The following is a 22,287-nucleotide window of genomic DNA, read 5'->3' as shown; positions in this document are numbered from 1 at the left end:
TGGAAAAAATCTTAAAAAAAGAAAAAAAAATGTAATAAAAAGTTATAAAAAAACGAATAAAATAAAAAAAAATTATGAAATTTTTTTTTTTTTGTACTGTCACCGGTCAGTGTCCCTGATCACCGCCACACCAGTTATATAATAATACTGTACTGCACAGGTGACGGTATGTAAAAAAAAAAATTGTGAAAATTATTTTTTTAATTTCTTTATTTTCCGAAAAATTATAGCTTAAAAAAACTCGCCATGCCTCTTATGAAATACCTCGGACTGTCTACTTTGCAAAAAGGGGTAATTTGGGGGATATCTGACATTTTTGGGCCTCAAGAAATTAGATTGGCTGTCAGTACTTCAGGATTGATCAATTTTTGGATATATCCCATAGTTTGTGAACTCTATAACTTTCCTACAGACTAAATAATAAATACTGATTTGGGTTATTTTCACCAAAGAAATGTAGCAGAATACATCTTGGCCTAAATTTATAAAGAATAATTATTTATTTGCAAATTTATATAACAGAAACAAAGAAATGTGGTTTTTTTTTTTCAAATGTTTTGCTCTTTTTTTGTTAATTTAGCAAGAAATAAAAACCCCAGTGGTGATTAAATACTACCAAAAGAAAGCTCTAGTTGTTTGAACAAAATGATAACATTTTAGTTTGGGTACAGTGTTGCATGACCGCGCAATTGTCATTCAAAGTGTGAGAACGCTGAAACCTGAAAATTGGCCTGGGTAGGAAGGGGGTAAAAGTGCCCGGTATTGAAGTGGTTAAATAAAGAGTTTTGAACAGATAAGACTTTATTTTACTTTTTTCTGACCTCCGGAATGGATTAATTGGTTTTCAATGCATTTACTAATTCATTTTTAATCAGTCCCTGTACAGTATTTATGCCTTTAAAGTGCACTTTATAAAGAATTTTGAACAGATAAAAGACTTAAAACTTTTTTTCTGACCTCCGGAACGGATTAATTGTTTTTTAATGCATTCCTATGGGAAACCGCGTTTCGGTTTACAAATTTTTCATTATTTATTTTTGATAACCAATTTAAGCTGTACTACATTTCAAATAATAATGTACTTTCTTTTTCAGAGTATGTTTTCAGTTGGTTTTATGGAATTAAAGCAGATTGAGGCTGCGCAGAGACAATTAAAGAAATGCTTTGCAAACATAACAGAACCATTTAAGGTGAGACATTGTTGGGTGAATGTCATGCTGCAACATAATAGTAGCTTTGGTTCATTGAATCCCTATCATTACTATGATGACATTACTAACCCTGGTCTAGGATGCTGCCCCACTGACCTCAACTGAAATCAGAATGCTTAACCTAGAACACTACTTTACGTTGAATCCCCTTTATTGAGTTACCCAGATTTTGGTGTAGAATCACAGGACTATGTTTTGTCTTTTGTTGACTTTGTGTCACATTTATTGTTTTTAGATTTGGACAGAATGTGCTGATGGGTCTGGAGCTGTTAATTTCCTTACAGGAATGGGAGGATTTCTGCAAGCTATACTTTTTGGTTATACAGGTTTCAGGTTTGTAATAACAAATAATATAATCCTGCCCCCTTGGTCCTGTAGCCTCCTATATATTATGCATTTCTGTTCTGGTAATATGAGGATCTCTTTTGGTGTTTTATATATTACTGGTTCATGGATTAAATGAGATGAAAAATTACAGAACTCAAACATTTAAGTGCAGTGCAAAATCATTACAAGCCACTTCCTTTGCAACAGTAAGATAGTACATCACAAGAATCAGAAATAGCATCTCATATACAATAACATGCTCAAGCACAAACTTCACTGCAAAAGTCCCTAAAGTATAAAAGAAGCCAGCAAGTGATTCTCCTCCCTGTATCTATCAAAGCTCAAATATTGTACAATATTAAACTCTTTTTTTTTTTATGGGCCTCAGGTGGTTGATGGCATAATGTGTTTAGTATGCACTGCATATTAGCACATTATGACAGACTTACCTATAAAACAAAGCCCTCCAACGTGGAGCTGTCACCACTCCTGGCGCTTCCATCTTCACCCAGTCTTCCCTCTGGCCACTTAAATGGCTGAGCTGAGATGACATCACTGACACGCATGTGCACGGGAGTCACCATCACGGCAGGCTTCTCTCTGTTATCACAGGACAGGCAGTGTGCCGTGAATGCAGAGTTAACTGTATGTGCACAAGTGACGTCCTTGGCTAGAGCTGACATCTCAGACTACTCAACAGAAGAGCTTTATATGGTTTAGGATTTAGGAGGGGCCTACAGGTAAATCTTATTATAATCTTTAATATAGGGCAACGTTAAACAGTTGACTTTACTACGCTTTAATGCAGTTTGTATTTATTAAAATACTGTATATGTAAATGCATTTATGAATATATTCACCCTGAGTTCATCACAGAGGACAAGGGGGCACTCTTTACATCTGGAGGAAAAGAAATTTAATCTCCAAACATGGAAAGGTTTCTTCACAGTGAGAGCTGTGAAAATGTGGAATAGACTCCCTCAAGACTTGGTTCTGGCCAGCTCAGTGGATTGCTTCAAAAAAGGCCTGGATTCTTTGTTAGATACACAGAATATAACTGGATACTAACATTTATAGGTAAAGTTGATCCAGGGAATATCCCATTGCCTCTCGTGGGATCAGGAAGGATTTTTTTTCCCTGCAGGAGCAAATTGCATCATGCTTTGCTGGGTTTTTTTTTGCCTTCCTCTGGATCAACTGTGCGTATAGGATTATAACTTTTTTTTTTTTAATGCTTGAACTGGATGAACATTTGTCTTTTTTCAGCCAGATGAACTATGTAACTATGTAACATTCTTATATTGGTACAAAAGGGAAGAGGTGGAAAGCGTTAGAAGGCAATTCAGATATGTAACCCAACAGATGGTCATAAATAAATAAAAAGGATAAATGGGATAGGTTGTGGACTATTGAAGTAAAACATCTGTATGTACAAACAAGTCTTTATATGTAGAAGTCCAAAGGTGAATAACTTCTCCTGATGGATGTTGATCCCAGAGTGTATGGAGTAGATGGCAGCCAGCTGTCAGAGCAAAGAGCAACTCTAATGCACAGAAGGAAAGAGGAAACACAGCGGCATCACTCTAAGTGTAGATGTGCTTAAAACCAAAAGTTTTAATAAGGTAAACAACTCACAAGCATATAGAGTAAGATCACATGTCAATAATAACTCACTCCCAGCACAGCAGGTCTGGAAGCTGGATGCCATGCTGTCCTCCTCATCCCGGCCATGCTGGCGGTGTCCAGGGATGAGGAGTAGCAGAGAGACACAGGATGGCTGACAGCTGTGACATCACAGGAACAGGAGGAGTAAATGAAGCACGTGCTTGGAGCATATGCGCTCTTTGCTCAGGCCATAGATCGGTCATCTTGAGTGTGGTTTATATTGTATACCCAAGCTGTCATATAGGAGGGCAGGAAATGTTAAAAGCAAAATGGCCTCCAGCAACTTAAAATCTTCTGAAATGCTCCTTACCTAAGTTCCTGGCTATTAACCTCCATGGTGGTATTCCCGAGTGTAGCTCGGGGTAAAGTTTCAGTACCACAAGCGGTAACCCCGAGCTACACTCGGGATTACCATGCTCCGAGATCCATTCTTTGTTTACCTTGTCCTGCGCTCCCGCGATGTCCTCCCTGCAGTGTCCTCTGTAATGTCCTCCGGCGGATGCCGGCATCTGTCTTCCGGGTTCCGTTCCCTGCGACGTTGGGACGTACGGGGACAGAACGGCAGGAAATTTGAAAATGACAAAAAGGGACATTCACTAAATTCACTAAAATCTCATAGTAAATCATTACTGTATCAAACCATTTCACATACATTTTGTCCCTAGTGCTTTGTCCTGCCTGCATTTTTACTGTTCTTTCTGCCTGGAAACTGAGAAATGTCCATGGCGTCCAAAAAGCGTCCCTTTAGGTCAAAATCGGTTTTAGACCGGCTAGAGAACAGCGATAGTAAATCAGAACTACTTGCAGAATTGAGTGATAATGATTCGTGGGGAAATACGTCATCAGACACTGAAAACGATTTTGCGACTTTGCTCAGTGATGTGCGAACTTGGCGCTATATTTCAAATTTCAGTGTTTTCGGTTTGATTATATTATTGAATTAAAATTATTATTATTATATTATTATTTTTTATGATTATTTACTAAATTATAATTTATGATTTCATGTTTCAAATTTTAACATACCCTGGAGGATGTTTACTAGACTCTTGTTTGGACAGATTTCAGTGAGTTATTCCTAAAAATTAAAGGCCTACAAAAAAGAAAATACATATTTCCATGCAATAAATGTACTGCTTTGAGCACAGAAATATGGACATAATCAGACCGCTAGGGAGGTTAAAGGCATGTACCAGTGCTGAAAACCAAAATGCCTCACGTGGAAATATGTCCAGCATGGACAGAAACAATTCACTACCAAGGGTAAAACTTACACTCTAGATGAATTTTACAACTTTTCATCAGAGTTTGCAATTTACTGTCTACTTTGTCTGTGCGGACTTCTTTATGTTGGTCAAACAATCAGAACCCTACTACAAAAATGTGGGGAACACAGGCGTTCAGTTGATGATGGTAAGGACAAACTTAGTGTCCCCAAACACTTCTCTGAATTTCACTCTCAATCTTCCGCCTTCCTTAGATAGCAGGTAATTGAATCTAAGGATCTCCCTCAAGCAGAGCATTATAAGCGTCTCTGCATGAGGGAAACCTTTTTGGATTCACACTCTTGATACTGTGGCCCCAGGGGGCCTTGATGAAGTAAATACTTTTTTGTAACACCTCATTCCATTGTATATTCTTGGTTTGATCCTTCTATCATACCAGGTATATTTACTCCCTTTATAATCATGATAACCTTTGTTCATCTTAATCTTTATATTTATGCAAGCCTTTCAGCAGGCATTTACAGACCTTTTCAATAATATATTATGTTTTAATTTATATAATTTATACATTCTATAATATATCCCTAATAATTATCCAATAATACTTAGTGTACAGTTCCTTTATCCATCCAGTGATCTCTTTTAGTCTCATATACTGTACATTTATATCTGCTATAGTATATTTTTTGTACCTGTATATATAATTTCTATTTTTACCTGTATCCTTTTGACCCTCTGTTATTTTAAACCCCTTTAAATAACAGAGTGGTTATATAAACCACACTCAAGATGGCCGATCTATGGCCTGAGAAAGGAGCGTTTATGCTCTGAACGCACGCCGCAGTTACTCTTATGGTTCCGGTGACATCACAGCTGTCAGCCATCCTGTGTCTCTCTGCTACTTCTGGATCCCTGGACACCACCAGCATGGCCGAGATGAGGAGGACCACACGGTATCCAGCTTCCAGACCTGCACTGCCGGGAGTGACTTATTATTGACATGTAATCGTACACTATATCCTTAATAAACTTTTGGTCTTAAGCACATCTACACTTAGAGTGGCGACGCTGTGTTTCCTCTTTCCATCCTTATATTAGTACCTGCTAGTCTTCTGAATATCAGGATTCAGCCTGGCAGAGGATAATGCAATGTGGACCAGCCCAACTCGATTGTGTTGCAACTGCATTGACAGCATTCTGGCAGGGAAGAGAGTACAGAGATGATATCATCAGTGAGCGTCAGCTCTTTCACTATCTAATTACAGGCTGGTGTGATGCATGGTCAAGCTTTATTTCTTTAACCAGCTGGTTTCAGCAAATTGTAGAGCAGTTGTCCCAGGCAAGGTGCCCTCTGCCAAGGTACAGGTATTCTACACCCACAGTTGAAAGCTGGGAGCATGTAAAGATACACCCTGCAAGTTGTCAAGACTGTGCTGTCTCTTGACAGCTGCAGTATCTACTAACGATCTGGAAATTCCAAATCCAGATTCCGGTGTTCACACAGAAAAAAATGTTTCTAAAGATAATAATATAGTCTTTAAAAATAACAATAAACTTATGTAACGCCCTCCAGGTTTAGCCAGCTAGATTTGGGTTTTTAGATAGTGGCTGAGTAGCAGCTTGGGATGAGCCAGCCTGTGAGTGAGGCAGGAGTTCACCTCAGGATAGGAGGTTCTACAGATCAGGGCTTCTGGAGCCCTCCCACCTTTGAGAAATTGGAGAACTTTCTGGAACATGAGTGGAGGAGGGGAGGAGGCCCAGATCTGCATGTTTGAGGGACTCTGGCCAATCCCCTGGCAGGAAGCTGGGCATGGTGACCACGGACAATCCTTAAATTTGGCAGAGCATAGGGTGCAGTGTGCAGTGTTGGGTGGAAGATGGAGTGAGGAAGGCTGGAGTGTGGAGCATAGGAGGGGGCCCCAGAGAGGAGAGCCTACCTACAGGCAGGGTGCTGGAGAGGAGGATCTCCACTGCCTCAGCATCTCCTGGGGAGGACAGCCTGTGCAGCAGGGAAGGATCCAGCCCAGCATAAGGCCTGAAGGCAGCCACCAACCCACTAAGCTAACAGAAGACAGTGTGAGTACTCCTACACCCCCTGGGCCAAACAAGGGGAGAAGGTGGTCAGATGTAATACCCAACTAGCTTCTCATCTGGGAATGTTTGATTGGAAGTTCTTGGGCCCCTTCATCAGGGATACCCTCAGGCAGCTGGGAGAAGAGGAGGAATCATCTGGGGTCTGAGGAGGTACACCAAAGAGCTGTTAGTGCTCTTTAGAAGAGACAGTTTCTATTTACATCTTTGTACATAGTTGCCATAAAGTTGTCCCGAAGTTCCGCAGTTCCTTAGGCATCCCATATACCCCTAAATCCCATCCAAGTTGTTAACCCCCAATAAAACAACAAAACCAAGCTCAAGGACTGTTTAATGACTCCAAGTGTACAAGTGTGGAAAATGCGTGTTGCCTGGCTGTGCAGAGCTGAGGGGGACCCAATTCAAATCCAGTGGCCCCTAAGGGGGTAGTGCTACACTTTAAAAAAAAAAAGATTAAAAATATTTTTACACCTTTTTTTGTTTTAAAAATGACATTTTAAAAACAATATACCAAATAAAATATGTCCTTGAAAATCAATGCAACAGTTATTAATATAATAATAACCCATATGGAAAGAAAATATATTTGAAATATATTTTAAAAATATTCTTCCCAAATATATTGCCATATATTTGAAATACAACAATTTTGGCCATATTCAATATATTTAAATAAATAAATAAATAAATATATATATATATATATATATATATATATATATATATATATATATATATATATATATATATATACTGCATGTTGAAATGCATTTTATTACAAAATATATGAAAAGGTATTTTAAAAATACATTTCAAATATACTGTATGTCTTTAAAAATATAAATCTACATTTGTGGAATGCATTTACAAATATATGTAAAAATATGTTAAAATTAATTTTTATATGTTAAACAAACTGAAGAATATATTTAAAAAAAAAATATGTTTAAAAATTAATTTTTTTAAAATATGCTCTTCAGATTTGTTAACATCTAAAAAAGTAATTTTAACATACATTGTTACATATATTTGTAAATGCATTTCAAAAATGTAGATTTGTATTTTTAAAAACATACAGTATATTTGAAATGTATTTTAAAAAATATTTTTTCATATATTTTGTAATAAAAACGCATTTCAACATGATATATATATATATATATATATAGATAGATAGATAGAAATATATTTTGAAATATATTGAATATGGCCAAAATTGTAGTATTTCAAATATATGGCAATGTATTTGGGAAGAATATGTTTTAAATATATTTCAAATATATTTTTCTTCCATGTGGGAATATAATATAAATAATAGTAAACCTCTATTTGGAGCTTCCTAAAAGGTTATCAATTCCAGTACACAACTGTTCCTGACACACTGTTCAGTATAAGCTGACTATTGCTACCCAGATACAATCAGTGGTTAGGGCAAACAAGCAGTATGTTGTTTTTTTTTCTTTTTTTTTTTTTATAATGATGCTTATGTTCCATTCAGAATCAACAAACAAAGCCTGGACCTGGACCCAGTTGCCACTGATGAAATCATTAAATTGCAGATTACTGGGGTTTCTTATCTTGGGAATAAACTTAATTTTACTTTTACAAAATTGGATACAACTGTGGAGTTGACATCAGCAGACAGAAATCCAAAGAACTCACTGGTTATCTCATTTGACCAATTAACACCAGATTTACCGTTATATATTGGTAAGTTTGTACACCTTTCCTGTTGTCATATACTGTGATTTTCATTATTTAGATGTTAATTAAAAAAAAATACTTCCATGATGTAAATAAAAACAATACACCTTGTTTTGCTAATAATTGTTCATAATTCCCCTCCTGAGCATCAAAGCCAATGTGTAATAGAATAAATCTGTAAAATAAAGAAAGTCATCAATTGTTTAATACTGTTTTTGTTGATTTTCACACTTTATGCTATTGTGATTGTGTTTTATTTCTGATATACGTTTGACATGTTTTACTGTTTTTGTTAGTTTTTACATTTTATTCTTCAGCTCAGTCGGGTGTTTATTATAGGTTGGCCAGGTGTTTATTGCTACTTCATTTTGGTTTATTTTTTATACATGTTTCACAAATCCTTTGGATTTAGTGGCTCAGACCGTTTTTTTTTTTTTCTTTTAATTTACTATTGAATGTATTTGTTTCACATATTTATTCTATTACACATTGGGTTTGATGCTCAGGAGGGTGTTTATTTATTATTAGTGTATTTTTTGGGTCACCAGGGGGCAGCGCAGCACTATTCTTGGGGAGTTTTATTGATGTGGGAACACACTTAGGTGCTTGCAGCAGCTTATCATTTATTTGTAGCAGCGCATAAGTATTATATCCTTATAATTGTTCATTACCAATTATATTATTATTGAATTTTATTTCTTTTCACAGGGAAACCAGTTTCCTTTCCAACGAAAGCAGCCCATATTCACCCAAAGAGTACTTCTATTTGACCCAACATTTTCTGGATTAAGTACCCTGTGTGCAGGATTTTGGGTGTTTTGCCCTTGAGAAGAGGGTACTGAATAATTTCTTTTTGCCTGACGTTTATTAGAAGGTTTTCCAGGGTTTAAACACAATACAAATGTGTCAGAGGCAATCTGTCTATAAATACAGAGCTGAACATGTACACTATATTGCCAAAAGTATTGGGACACCTGCCTTTACCCGCACATGAACTTTCTTGGCATCCCAGTCTTAGTCCGTAGGGTTCAATATTGTCCCACCCTTTGCAGCTATAACAGCTCCTGGGAAGGCTGTCCACAAGGTTTAAGAGAGTGTCTATGGGGATGTTTGACCATTTTTCCAGAAGTGCATTTGTGAGGTCAGGCACTGATGTCGGATGAGAAGGCCTGGCTTGTGGTCCCCACTCTAATTCATCACAAAGGTGTTCTATCGGGTTGAGGTCAGGACTCTGTGCAGGCCAGTCAAGTTCCTCCACCCCAAACTCGCTCATCTATTCCTTTATGGACCTTGCTTTGTGCACCGGTACACAGTCATGTTGGAACAGGAAGGGGCCATCCCAAAACTGTACCCACAAAGTTGGGAGCATAAAATTGTCCAAAATGTCTTGGTATGCGGACACCTTAAGTGTTCCCTTCACTGGAACTAGGGGGCCAAGCGCAACCCCTGAAAAGCAACCCCACACCATAATCCCCCTCCACCAAACTTTCCACTTGGCACAATGCACTCAGGAAAGTATCATTCTGCTGGCAGCCGCCAAACCAAGACACATCCATCAGATTGCCAGACAGAGAAGCATGATTCTTCACTACAGAGCAGGGGCGGACTGACCATTTGGAAACTTGGGCACTGCCCGAGGGCCCGGGGTCAGTAGGGGGCCCCATTAGATGCCCCTGGTACCTATTTCATAGGCTTTTTTGAGTTTGGGCAAGGACACAGGGGCCATATGATCCACTATTGCCCGGGGGGCCCCATGAGTTGTCAGTCTGCCCTTGCTCCAGAGAACACATTTCCACTGCTCTAAAGTCCAGTGGCGGCATGCTTTACACCACTGCACCTGACGTTTGCATTGCACTTGGTGATGTAAGGCTTGGATGCAGCTGCTAGACCATGGAAACCCATTCCATGAATCTCTCTACGCACTGTTGTTGTGCTAATCTGAAGGCCACATGAAGTTTGGAGGACTTTAGCTATTGACTCTGCAGACAATGGGTGACTTCTGCGCACTGTGCTCCTTAGCATGCGCTGACCCCCTCTGTCAATTTATGTGGCCTACCACTTTGTTGCTGAGTTGCTGTTGTTCCCAGTTGCTTCCACCTTGTTATAATCCCACTAACAGTTGACTGTGGAATATTTAGTAGTATGGAACTTTCACGGATGGACTTATTGCACAGGTAGCAACCTATCACGGTACCACACTTGAATTCACTGAGCTCTTCTTTCACAAATGTTTGCAGAAGCAGTCTGCAGGGCTAGGTGCTTGATTTTATACACCTATGGCCATGGAGGTGATTGGCACACCCGAATCCTATGATTTGAAGGGGCGTCCGAATACCTTTGGCAATATAATGTATGTACTGTAGATGCAGATATTGAAATGTATCCATTCCAGTAAATTGACTCTTGTAATGTTTAAATCTGTTAATCATGTAAGGTAGAAGAGAAGGAACACGTATATATTTATGTATATCCATTGCAGCTAGGTTGCTGCAGATTCATTATGTTATTAAAATATCAGTTTGTAGTTCCATCTTTAGTTCTAGTTTTTTTTTGCAGAAAGGGTGCTATGTTTTACATACATATCCCTGACCAGTGATATTTTTTATAGCATAGTTAAAAATGTATCATTTTATGCTACATCTTTCTTTCAAACAACAAAAGACCATGTTTATACACTACACATGTGCTGTGCTTTGATTAGTAAACTTCTATCACATTTTTGTTTAGGTTTACAATGGCTTTCTTTAATCCCAGGCAAAGGCATATTTATATGGCAGTTTTACAGGAAAGGATTAACAGCTAAATGCTAAAGTTAAATGGCCATTACTGTTTTTAAATAGCATAAAACGGACATAAGCTCTTGGTCTTCCATTCTCTATAAAATAAACTAAGAAAATGGTTTGCCCTTTAGATACACTTCAACTGTAGTATTGACCTGACCTGGCCAATCAACATGGCTGGAGATCCCAAATCTAGAAGATGTCAGCGCCACCAAGGGAGCTTGCTGACACTGAAAGTCCAGCCACATTTAAACTGGAGCTCCAGTCAAAGTTAAAAGAATAAAAGTTAGCTGCTACAAAAACTGTAACTGCTTACTTTTTAAAAACAGACACTCGCCTGTCCTTTGATCTAGCAGTATCCTCACCGCAGCCGATTTCACCGACCGTTCTCTCTCCCCGGTGAGGGCATCTTAAGTGTGGGCACTCGGCTGTGACAGCTTGTGGCTTCACAGCCGGGTGCTTACTGTGCATGCACGAGTAGCGCTGCGCCTCGTGAATGATCCTGTAGTCTTCTGGGACCTGTCACGTGTCCCAGAAGATTATGAGGAGGGAGGGTAGGAGGACAACTTCTGCTTCTGATCACCTAGACGATCGCAGCGGAAGTGGAAGCGGGTACCTGTACAAAATTCGGGTATCCCCTTCCCCCCGCTCCAGCTCCCTAAATGTGCCAATCGTTAATGGGGAACGGGACAAAGCCTCAAAGTGGAACTTCACAGTTTGAGTCACAGCTTCAGTACTGGTCAGTAGAGCAGCAGGAAGCACAAATGAATGTGTGTTTCGGTGGGACATAGACTTCCAATCCCTGGCCCTAACAGCTCACCCCTCCCCAGTTCTGCTACATACAACAATCAGCTCCAGGAAGATCAAAGAAGGTGTAAAGTTACCTGTGAGTACTGTTACAATTAGAAGACGCCTATGTGAAGCCAAGCTATCTGCAAGAAGCCCTCGCAAAGTCCCACTGTTGAAAAAAAGACATGTGCTGAAGAGGTTACAATTTGCCAAAGAGCACATTGACTGGCCTAAAGAGAAATGGCGCAACATTTTGTGGACTGATGAAAGTAAGATTGTTCTTTTTGGGTCTAGTGGCCGGAGACAGTTTGTCAGACGATCCCCAAACACTGAATTCAAGCCACAGTACACTGTGAAGACAGTGAAGCATGGTTACGCAAGCATCATGTATGGGGATGTTTCTCATATTACGGTGTTGGGCCTATTTATCACATACCAGGGATCATGGATCAGTTTGAATACATCAGAATACTTGAAGAGGTCATGCTGCCTTATGCTGAAGAGGAAATGCCCTTGAAATGGGTGTTCCAACAAGACAATGACCCCAAACACACCAGTAAATGTGCAAGATCTTGGTTCCAGACCAACAAGATTGATGTTATGGAGTGACCAACCCAATCCCCGGATCTTAATCCAATAGAAAACTTGGGTGACATCAAAAATGCAGTTTCTGAGGCAAAACCAAAAAATAGAGAACTGTGGAATGTAGTCCAATCACCCTGCGCTGGAATACCTGTTCACAGGTGCCAGAAGTTGGTTGACTCCATGCAACACAGATGTACAGCAGTTCTCAGAAACAGTGGTTATACAACTAAATATTCATTAAGTGATTCAAAGGAAAGCAAAATCTTCAAACATTTTTCAGTTTATATAGTGACTGTTTGAGTTTGTAAAGAAGAATACAAACACTGCTATTTTTTTGAACAGTCTAATATTCACTTTTCTTAAATTTTTTTTAGAGGAACAACACAAATTTGATATATTTTTCTTCATGTTTTGATTTAGAATAGAATGTGTAGTGTTCCCAATGCATTTGTGTGTATGGAAATAAAAGCTATTGGAAGGATTTTGAGCTTTATTCACTTTTTTTTAACACACTGCTATTATTTTGAACACAACTGTACTTAATCTTAATTCTTGAATAATGGTACCACTTTATACTCTACAGTATGGTCAGCATCGTAGCTTAGTGGTTAGCACTTCTGTCTACCAGCAATAGGGTTGCTGGTTTAAATCCCAGCTAAAGCATGGCTTTTGCATGTTTTTCCTGTGTGAGTTTCCTCCCACACTTCAAAGACATGCTGGTAGTTGCTTTGGCTCCTGTCTAAATTGTCCCTAATGTATGAATATGAGTTAGGGACTTTAGATTGTAAGCTCCTTGAAGGCAGGGCCTGATGTGAAGGTACAATATATATGTGAAATGCTGTATAAATTGACAGCGCCATATAAGTACCTGAACTAATTTTGTTGGGGCGGGGGGTGCTCTCTCTTCCACCCTCTTTCCTGGCTTGCAGGACTGTATGCTCAGATAAAGGTATGTGAGTGATTTTGGGGGGGAAGCCACACCTTTTTTTTTTGGGCAATGGGGTTCCCCTTCAAATCCATGACAGTTTTATCTCAATTATATGACAAACCATTTTTAATTTGAATTTTGTTATAATATCTACTCATAAATATGTATCTTAATTCTTTAATCATGGTACTACTATATGTTCCACTTAATGTTAACAGCAGCTTAGTGGTTAGCACTTCTACCTATCCACACTATGGTTATTTGTTCAAATCCAAACTATGGCACCATGTGCCTGAAGTTTGCATGTTCTCCCTGTGCAGGTTTCTATCCCACACACCAAAGACATGCTGGCAGGTTAGTTAGCACTAGTATGAATGTGAGCTCATAGAGCTGTATAATTGCCTCTTCCATAAGCAAAACCTGCATTGGACATCAGAGTCCTGTATGTTTTCCAAGTATACACGTGGTGCAAAAAAGCCATGGCTGGTGAAGGATCTTGCAAACATAGCCAGCCCCAGCAGCACCTCATCCTCTTCAGCCATAATTGGCAGAAGTGGTCTTTGCCGCAAATAAATACACACAATCGACACCTGTTTGGTGTTCCCATTTTTTGAGTTTGGTAAATGTCACCTGCTTCAAGCTGCTGTGTATTTACTTTTAACTAAGGAACTGACATTTCTCGGTTTCTGGGTGCATGTGAACATACTTCTGCAAATGTGAGGATGCAATTCCAGTCCAGGAGCTGGTCCTATGACCATTTGTGCGTGATAACTAATTGTTATGCACTATCATTGGCTCCCACACATGCAAATAGATTTCCTTTTGCACTTTTCTTAGAAAAACTATTTGAATTCATTAACAAATTGATTGGTGTTCCTCAGATTGCAACTGGTGAATTAAAAAGAAAATTAAAAAAAACAACTGCCCAGGTTGACATGTTAAAGACTATATCTATGCCCCAGCTGAATTCAATGAAAGCTGAAATTCAGCTTTGGAGCTGTTAAAGGGTTTTTCCCCCCTCATTTTTAGGGGGGGGGGTGTATTTTTATTCAACACCTTGCATGTATACAGAATAAAATGTTTATTTGAAGACTAGTTGTATGGATGTTAATGCATTCCACTTGAGGTTTATTTATGTAACAAATACAGAAATAGTTTAATATTCTACATTTATTTTGACAGCAGCAACTCAATTATGTACACTCATTAACTTGTGTAAATTTAAAAAAAAAAATCAATGGTATTTATGGTGCTACATTTTGCACAGCACTTTACAATAGGATTAGAAGGGCTCTGCTCATAAGTCCTCATGAACACTGGACGTTTTGATAAAAAAAAATACAAAAACGCCGGTTTTCAGCATTTTACAGCGTTTGAGTGTTTTTATAGCTAAAAAAAACTCCTCTAGAAACCCACTAGTCCTGGGTATTTTTCTCAGCCAAAAAACATTGATTACAGTCTATGTGTGCATGGACACATAGGATAACATGCTGGGGGGTTTACTAGCTGTAGAAAAAATAAACATCAAAAGCCAAAAACAGCTGTAAAAACATCCAGTGTGCATGAGGACTAAAAGCTTACAGTCTAAAAGGGGTCACAACTTAACTTTCACAGTGTACAGCTGGGAACAAAACAAGGCCAATATTAACCAACACATTTCACAACATTTACATCAGATCTCACCATTCCACCCATATCAATTAATTAGGTGCTAGATTCTCAAAAATAAAACAGGGTATTAAAAATAGAAAACAAAAAACCATAGCACCAACACCCACCAGTTCCCACACAGATACATTTCTGATGATGGTATGCAGGAAGCTGCATTTCACACTACATGATTAAGCAAACTAGATCAAAGTTAGGAGTTATAGAAGTAGAACAATTGACATTTGTTAGTAACAAGGGCTAGCAGATGCTCACAAACCATAAACGCATGGTCAGACTGGAAAAATACAGTTTTGAGGGACAAATGCACAATTACTCGCTCTCTCTCCCCATCTCTCTCTTGCTCTCTCCTCCTCTCTCTCTTGCTCTCTCCCTTCTTTTTTTCCCCCTCTCTCTCTCCCCCCTCCCTCTCTCCTCCTCCGTCCCTCTCTCTCCCCCAAGGCTGGCTATACATTATGCAATTTTCTGGAGAATTTTACCTTAGATTTACCAAAAACCATATAACATGAGATCAAACCTAAACAACACTTTCAGTTGTATCCAACCAGGCAGGCCCTTGCACTACATAGTTGAAGGTAAATCTGTCAGAAATTGGACAGAAAATTGTATATGTATGGCCAGCCTAAGGCTAGGTTCACACCTATGCAGGTTGTGTTTGAGCCGTTTCTGCATCGCATTTTGAGTTGCGTTTTTGCACTTGCATTTTTGATGCATTTTGTTTTCATTTGTCTTGTTGCTAGGCAGATTTAAAACTCATCAAAAATGCGGAAAAAATGCACCAAAACCACAATACATGCTTTTCCATCGAAGTCTAGAGAAACAAAAACGCAACTTTTTGCGTTAAAAAAAGTCCCTGATCCTTTCCAAAAAACGCACCGGGAGAAAACGGACAGGTGTGAACATGTCCCACAGGAAATCATGTTAAATGGACTGTATTGCGTTTCTGCAAAACGCTGCAGAAAACGCCTAGGTCTGAACCTAGGTTAAGTCCATTAGCATGCACAGAAAGAAAGCAACAGTTATCTAAGCATATGTATCTGTGCAGTGTAACAGAAAATGTGAAATGTCCCTGGGCATGCTCAGCGCTAAAAAAAATGCAAGTTGTAAGTCCTTAAGCATGTGCTGGGTACAGAGCAGGAAATCTCACTTTTGTGACCCAAATTGCTGACAAGAACATCCATCATCTAAAACACGTCCCGTATTTCACATGTGCTCCAATAGCTCCAGTTCACCCCAGTGCAGTGTGTTCTTGTGCAGCCCACCAAATGAGAACATGATGAACGTGTTCTGCATGGACCTACACTGGGACCTCCTAAATGCACTGACATGCTGTCAGGCTCCGCCCAACGTGATCTCAAGTGGTCCACAGAACGGGATTCCCCAGGACGCGGAGTCTAAATCACAGTCTGCCTTTTCACCAGAGCCCCTGATGGTGGGGATGGACTTGGTGCAAGACTGAAACTAGGTCGCGACCCCTGGGTGCACCCAACTATGGTAGAGGGGTTCCGCTGAGGTTATGTGCCTGGGATGAGCCTGCTGTGAAGGGGTTGTCAGGTCCAGGTCCGAGCGGGATGGATGGATGACCGCCAGGAGTGAGCGTGGTCAGACTAGCCGGGTCGGTAACAGTGGCGACAGGTGCGGTACCAAGCAGCAGACAAAGAGTAGTCAGGTCACACGCCGGGTTCAGTAACAGAGGGTCCAAATAATAGTAACGACAAGCAGAGGAATGGTCAGGGACGAGCCGGGGGTCAGAGCAGGAGAAGGTCAGCATGGATCAGAACAGGCAGGGTCGGCAACAAGGAATGCACTACAGGAACACAGGAACAGGAACTAGACCTTGCAGCAATGAGGACATTGCCTGGCCAGTTTAAATAGCGCGCCCTGCACCGTCATTGGTGCCCGGCGCGCGCTGGCGTGCACGGTCGCAATCGCCGCCGCGGACGCCCAGGTCCTAATGCCCACTTATTGATGTGCCTGGGCGATCCGCGCATGCGCAGATTCGCACGCCGCGGTGAAGCCCGAGATCTCTGACACATGCCTTGCTGCCTGCAAATTCTATGGGTTGTTAGGAGACAGCACCTGCTGGCATTATAACAAGCAGAGACTCATCTTCAATGACAGCAGAATGAAAACAGCATAGTCAACATGTACCAAAGAGCATGGGCCCTTCAGCCTGTCATGGATTTGAAGGGGATCCCAAAGGCCAAAGAAAGTGGGGCTTCCTCCCAAAATCACTAACATACCTTTATCTGAGCATACAGTCCTGCAGGCCAGGAAAGGGGGTGGTGTAAGACACATGCACACATGCACACACACTTTTTGTTTGTAATGTCAGATTTATTGATTGATTTCAGGTACTTATATAACACCGTCAATTTATGCAGTGCTTTACATATATATTGCACATTCCAATCAGTCCCTGCCCTCAAGGGTCATACAATCCAAGGTCCCTAAACTTACATTCATACATACACATAGTAGGGCCAATTTAGACAGGATCCAATTAACCTACCAGCATGTCTTTGGAGTGTGGAAGGAAACCGGAGTAGCCGGAGGAAACCCAGATATTTTGTTTACATTATGTGAAACACTTCTAAAATGTTCCAGACTGCAAACATGCATTTTTATTAATTCAGGTAGTTTTATAGCACAGTCAATTTACATACATATTGTACCTTCACATCAGACCCTGCCATCAAGGAGTTTACAATTTAAAGTTCCTAACTCACATTCATATACTAGGAACAATATAGACAGGAGCCAAAACAACCACTAGCAAGTCGTTGGAGTGTGGTCAGAACACAGGCAGAACATGCAAACTCCATGTAGGTAGTGCCATGGTTGGGATTTGAACCAGCAACCTTAGTGCTGCTAGGCGGCAGTGCTGACCACTAATGCAGGCAATAGATGGGTCGAAAATCGGCCGATTTTTCGGCCGAAAATAAAATCGGCTGATTTTCGGATCATTAGTGGGCTATTTGTTCGGCCATTTTTTGGTATTTTGGCCGTTTTTTTTATCGGTAAAGTTGGAAAAAAATCGGCCGATTTTGCTGATCAGCCGATTTTCGCGGCAATAATGGGCAAATCGGCCGATTTTTTACCGATAAAAAATCTGCGCATGAGCAGTGACCTGCAAGAGGAAGACAAAAAGAAGAAATAGAAGAAGAGGAAGAAGAAGAAGAGGATGAAGATGATGATGATGAAGAAGAGGATGATGATGATGATGATGATGATGAAGAAGAAGAGGATGATGATGATGAAGAAGAAGAAGAAGAAGAAGAAGAGGATGATGATGATGATGAAGAAGAAGAAGAAGAAGAAGAAGAAGAGGATGATGATGATGATGAAGAAAAAGAAGAAGAAGAGGATGATGATAATGATGAAGAAGAAGAGGATGATGATGATGAAGAAGAGGATGATGATGATGATGATGATGATAATGATGAAGAAGAAGAAGAGGATGATGGTGATGAAGAAGAAGTAGAAGAAGAAGAAGAAGAAGAAGAGGATGATGATGAAGAAGAAGAGGAGGATGATGAAGAAGAAGAAGAGGATGATGATGAAGAAGTAGAAGAAGAAGAGGATGATGATGAAGTAGAAGAAGAAGAAGAGGATGATGATGAAGAAGAAGAAGAAGAAGAAGAGGATGATGATGATGATGAAGAAAAAGAAGCAGAAGAGGAGGATGATGATGAAGAAGAAGAAGATGAGGATGATGATGAAGAAGAAGAAGAAGAAGAAGATGATGATGAAGAAGAAGTAGAAGAAGAAGAAGAGGATGATGATGATGAAGAAGTAGAAGAAGAGGATGATGATGATGATGAAGTAGAAGAAGAAGAGGATGATGATGATGATGAAGAAGAAGAGGAGGAGGATGATGATGAAAAAGAAGAAGATGATGATGAAGAAGAAGATGAGGATGATGATGATGAAGAAGAAGAGGATGATGATGATGAAGAAGAAAAAGAAGAGGATGATGATGATGATGATGAAGAAGAGGATGATGATGAAGAAGGAGAAGAAGGATGAAAAATAAGAGGAATTCCAGTCCGGCAAAAAGTGTCCCTGCAGAGAGCTCCGCTATTTCTTTGACAGTTCTTTGACAGTTCTTTGACAGTTCCTTGACATTTACAGCGGTTGCAACATTGTATCTATTTGTTTCCGAATAAAAACATCTGTATCCTAAATGGATACAAATAGATACATTGTTGCAACCTCTGTAAATGTCAAGGAACTGTCAAAGAACTGTCAAAGAAATAGCAGAGCTCTCTGCAGGGACACTTTTTGCCGGCTGTAGACGGGATGAAAATCGGCCGATTTTTTTTTACCATTGGTGGTAACGTCGGCCGCTTGAACGACCGATTTTTCATTTTTTAAAAGAAAAATCGGCCGTTTTTCTCCCCGTCTATGGCCTGCATAAGCCTCTGTGCTGTCACATGCCTGTAGATTGCAACTGTGTGGTGTGAACCAGCCCTCGGTCCCTGGGCATGCTCAGTGTAACAAGCAATTACTAAGCAGTTACTAATTCATATATGTGTTGGCTATATGTATCCCAATACAAAGAATCATATTATTATCCAACCCCCCCCCCCAAAAAAAATAAAAAAATAAAAACAGAGGGTGACACCACTACCACAAGTGACACACAAGAAAAAAAAATCCATAAAGCCGGGATTCACTGTTTCCACCTCTGCTCTGTCATGTACATTAAGCCATGCAATTTATCCCAGTACTTATGCGAGTAGATGCATGATACGTATTACACGAAATCTGCAGGTTGCACTATGGAATGTGTGGAATGATTGCTTATATGATTGCTGAGTGCCATTGAACAATCTGTTGCTGTGATCTGCCATATGGTTCCAAGGCTGGTGATGGATGATTACTGACAACATGCTGCTTTAAGACCACCTAAAATTTGGGGTCCTTTCGTTTGGTAAGAAGCTGCAATTGGTGTTGAATTCACAAGGCTGCTTATTGACATTCTCGAGTGAAAACATATGACAATGATTTACAATGATGGTGGAACCCTCCTACACATAATTTTACATATAGGTAGTGGGCTTCCATTTGGATCTGTGTTTATTGATTAATGAATTGATATTTGTTGGTGTGTCTCTGTGGAATAGTGGTGTCACCCTCTGAATGTTTTTCATAATTTTTATGTGTATTTATAATGCTGGGACACATATTACATTTTTCTGGAATAATATTATAATCCTTTGTATTTGGATACTTATACCCAACACACATTAAATTTAGAAACACAGGGCAACATTTGTATTCCTTTTAATTTTGCTTCGGCACTGGTATTGTCTGTGGTTCGTGAAGACAGCTGTGGGAGTTTTGATTTAGACTTTTGTTAGATGCTGAGCGCCAAGTGCATTTTTTCTACTAATTGGATAATATATCTCAAAAGTCCAAGTCCCTGGACATGTTCAATGCACATGGAAGTACATACAGGTGAAACTCGAAAAATTAGAATATCGTGCAAAAGTTAATTTATTTCAGTAATGCAACTTAAAAAGTGATACTAATATAGGAGATAGACTCATTACATGCAAAGCAAGATAGTTCAAGCATTGATTTGTCATAATTGTGATGATTACGGCTTACAGCTCAAAAAAACCCCAAATCCACCATCTCAGAAAATTAGAATTTTGTGAAAAGGTGTAATATTCTCGGCTCAAAGTGTCCCACTCTAATCAGATAATTAAGCCATAACACCTGCAAAGGGTTCCTGAGCCTTTAAATGGTCTCTCAGTCTGGTTCAGTAGGAATCACAATGATGGGAAAGACTGCTGACCTGACAGTTGTGCAGAAAACCATCATTGACACCCTCCATAAGGAGGGAAAGCCTCAAAAGGTAATTGCAAAAGAAGTTGGATGTTCCCAAAGTGCTGTATCAAAGCACATTAATAGAAAGTTATGTGGAAGGGAAAAGTGTGGAAGAAAAAGGTGCTCAAGCAGCAGGGATGACCGCAGCCTGGAGAGGATTGTCAGGAAAAGGCCATTCAAAAGTGTTGGGGACTTTCACAGGGAGTGGGCTGAGGCTGGAGTCAGTGCATCAAGAGCCACCACACACAGACAGGTCCTGGACATGGGCTTCAAATGTTGTATTCCTCTTGTCAAGCCACTCCTGAGCAACATACAACATCAGAAGTGTCTTACCTGGGCTAAAGAAAAAGAGACCTGGTCTGTTGCTCAGTGGTCCAAAGTCCTCTTTTCTGATGAGAGCAACTTTTTCATCTCATTTGGAAACCAAGGACCCAGAGTATGGAGGAAGAATGGAGAGGCACACACTGCAAGATGCTTGAAGTCCAGTGTGAAGTTTCTACAGTCTGTGTTGATTTGGGGAGCCATGTCATCTGCTGGTGTTGGTCCACTGTGCTTCATTAAGTCCAGGGTCAACGCAGCCGTCTACCATGACTTCATTTTCCAGCAGGACTTGACACCTGCCCACACTGCCAAAAGCACCAAAACCTGGTTCAATGACCGTGGGATTACTGTGCTTGGTTGGCCAGCAAACTCACCTGACCTGAACCCCATAGAGAATCTATGGGGCATTGCCAAGAGAAAGATGAGAGACATGAGACCGAACAATGCAGAAGAGCTGAAGGCCGCTATTGAAGCATCCTGGTCTTCCATAACACCTCAGCAGTGCCACAGGCTGATAGCTTCCATGCCACGCCGCATTGAGGCAGTAATTGCTGCAAAAGGGGCCCAAACCAAGTACTGAGTACATATGCATGCTTCTACTTTTCAGAGGTCCGATATTGTTCTATGTACAATCCTTGTTTTATTGATTGCATGTAATATTCTAATTTTCTGAGATTGAAGATTTGGGGTTTTCCTGAGCTGTAAGCCATAATCATCACAATTATGACAGATCACAGCTTGAACTATCTTGCTTTGCATGTAATGAGTCTATCTCATATATTAGTTTCACCTTTTAAGTTTCATTACTGAAATAAATGAACTTTTGCATGATATTCTAATTTTTCGAGTTTCACCTGTATATAAGTATATGTACTGCAGAAAATATGTGCTCAAAAAAAAAAGAATAACACAGGGTACTAGCATTATTTAAAAAACGAGAAAAAAAGAATATGGTATAAGAAGCAAAACAAAGCTAAATAAAATTACAAAGGAAATTTTAAGGAAGTTCTTAGAATACCTATGTTAAGCCCCCCCACCCAAAAAAAAATTAAAATTAAAAGCAGTAGAAAATATTAAATCAACAAAACATGAAACTGGTAAATTTCTTTTAATTTGCAAAAAATAAGTGCCATAAGACGCCACCAGCACCAATA

The 22,287-nt window shown here is 39.8% G+C and overlaps 1 protein-coding gene across 2 annotated transcripts in view; it reads left to right on the top strand.

Annotated features, from left to right (window-relative positions):
- PGGHG (protein-glucosylgalactosylhydroxylysine glucosidase) overlaps positions 1 to 12,860 on the top strand; it is a 42,195-nt gene extending 29,335 nt beyond the window's left edge. Inside the window, exons 11-14 of one of the 2 annotated variants that reach the window (XM_089658102.1) lie at positions 1,095 to 1,190; positions 1,447 to 1,544; positions 8,019 to 8,230; positions 8,933 to 12,860. In XM_089658102.1, coding sequence (XP_089514228.1) covers positions 1,095 to 1,190; positions 1,447 to 1,544; positions 8,019 to 8,230; positions 8,933 to 8,994 — 468 coding nt within the window. In that variant the 3' untranslated portion in view covers positions 8,995 to 12,860. Of the gene's footprint in view, positions 1 to 1,094; positions 1,191 to 1,446; positions 1,545 to 5,193; positions 5,483 to 8,018; positions 8,231 to 8,932 lie in introns of those variants that run through there. The other variant, XM_089658103.1, reaches the window with a different exon arrangement.
- The last annotated feature ends 9,427 nt before the right edge of the window (positions 12,861 to 22,287 follow it).

Source organism: Staurois parvus, unplaced genomic scaffold, assembly GCF_062004578.1.
Source record: "Staurois parvus isolate SC_StPar_1 unplaced genomic scaffold, SC_StPar_1.0 ptg001051l, whole genome shotgun sequence".
NCBI lineage: Eukaryota > Metazoa > Chordata > Amphibia > Anura > Ranidae > Staurois > Staurois parvus.
This window is presented reverse-complemented; position numbering and strand designations above follow the sequence as displayed.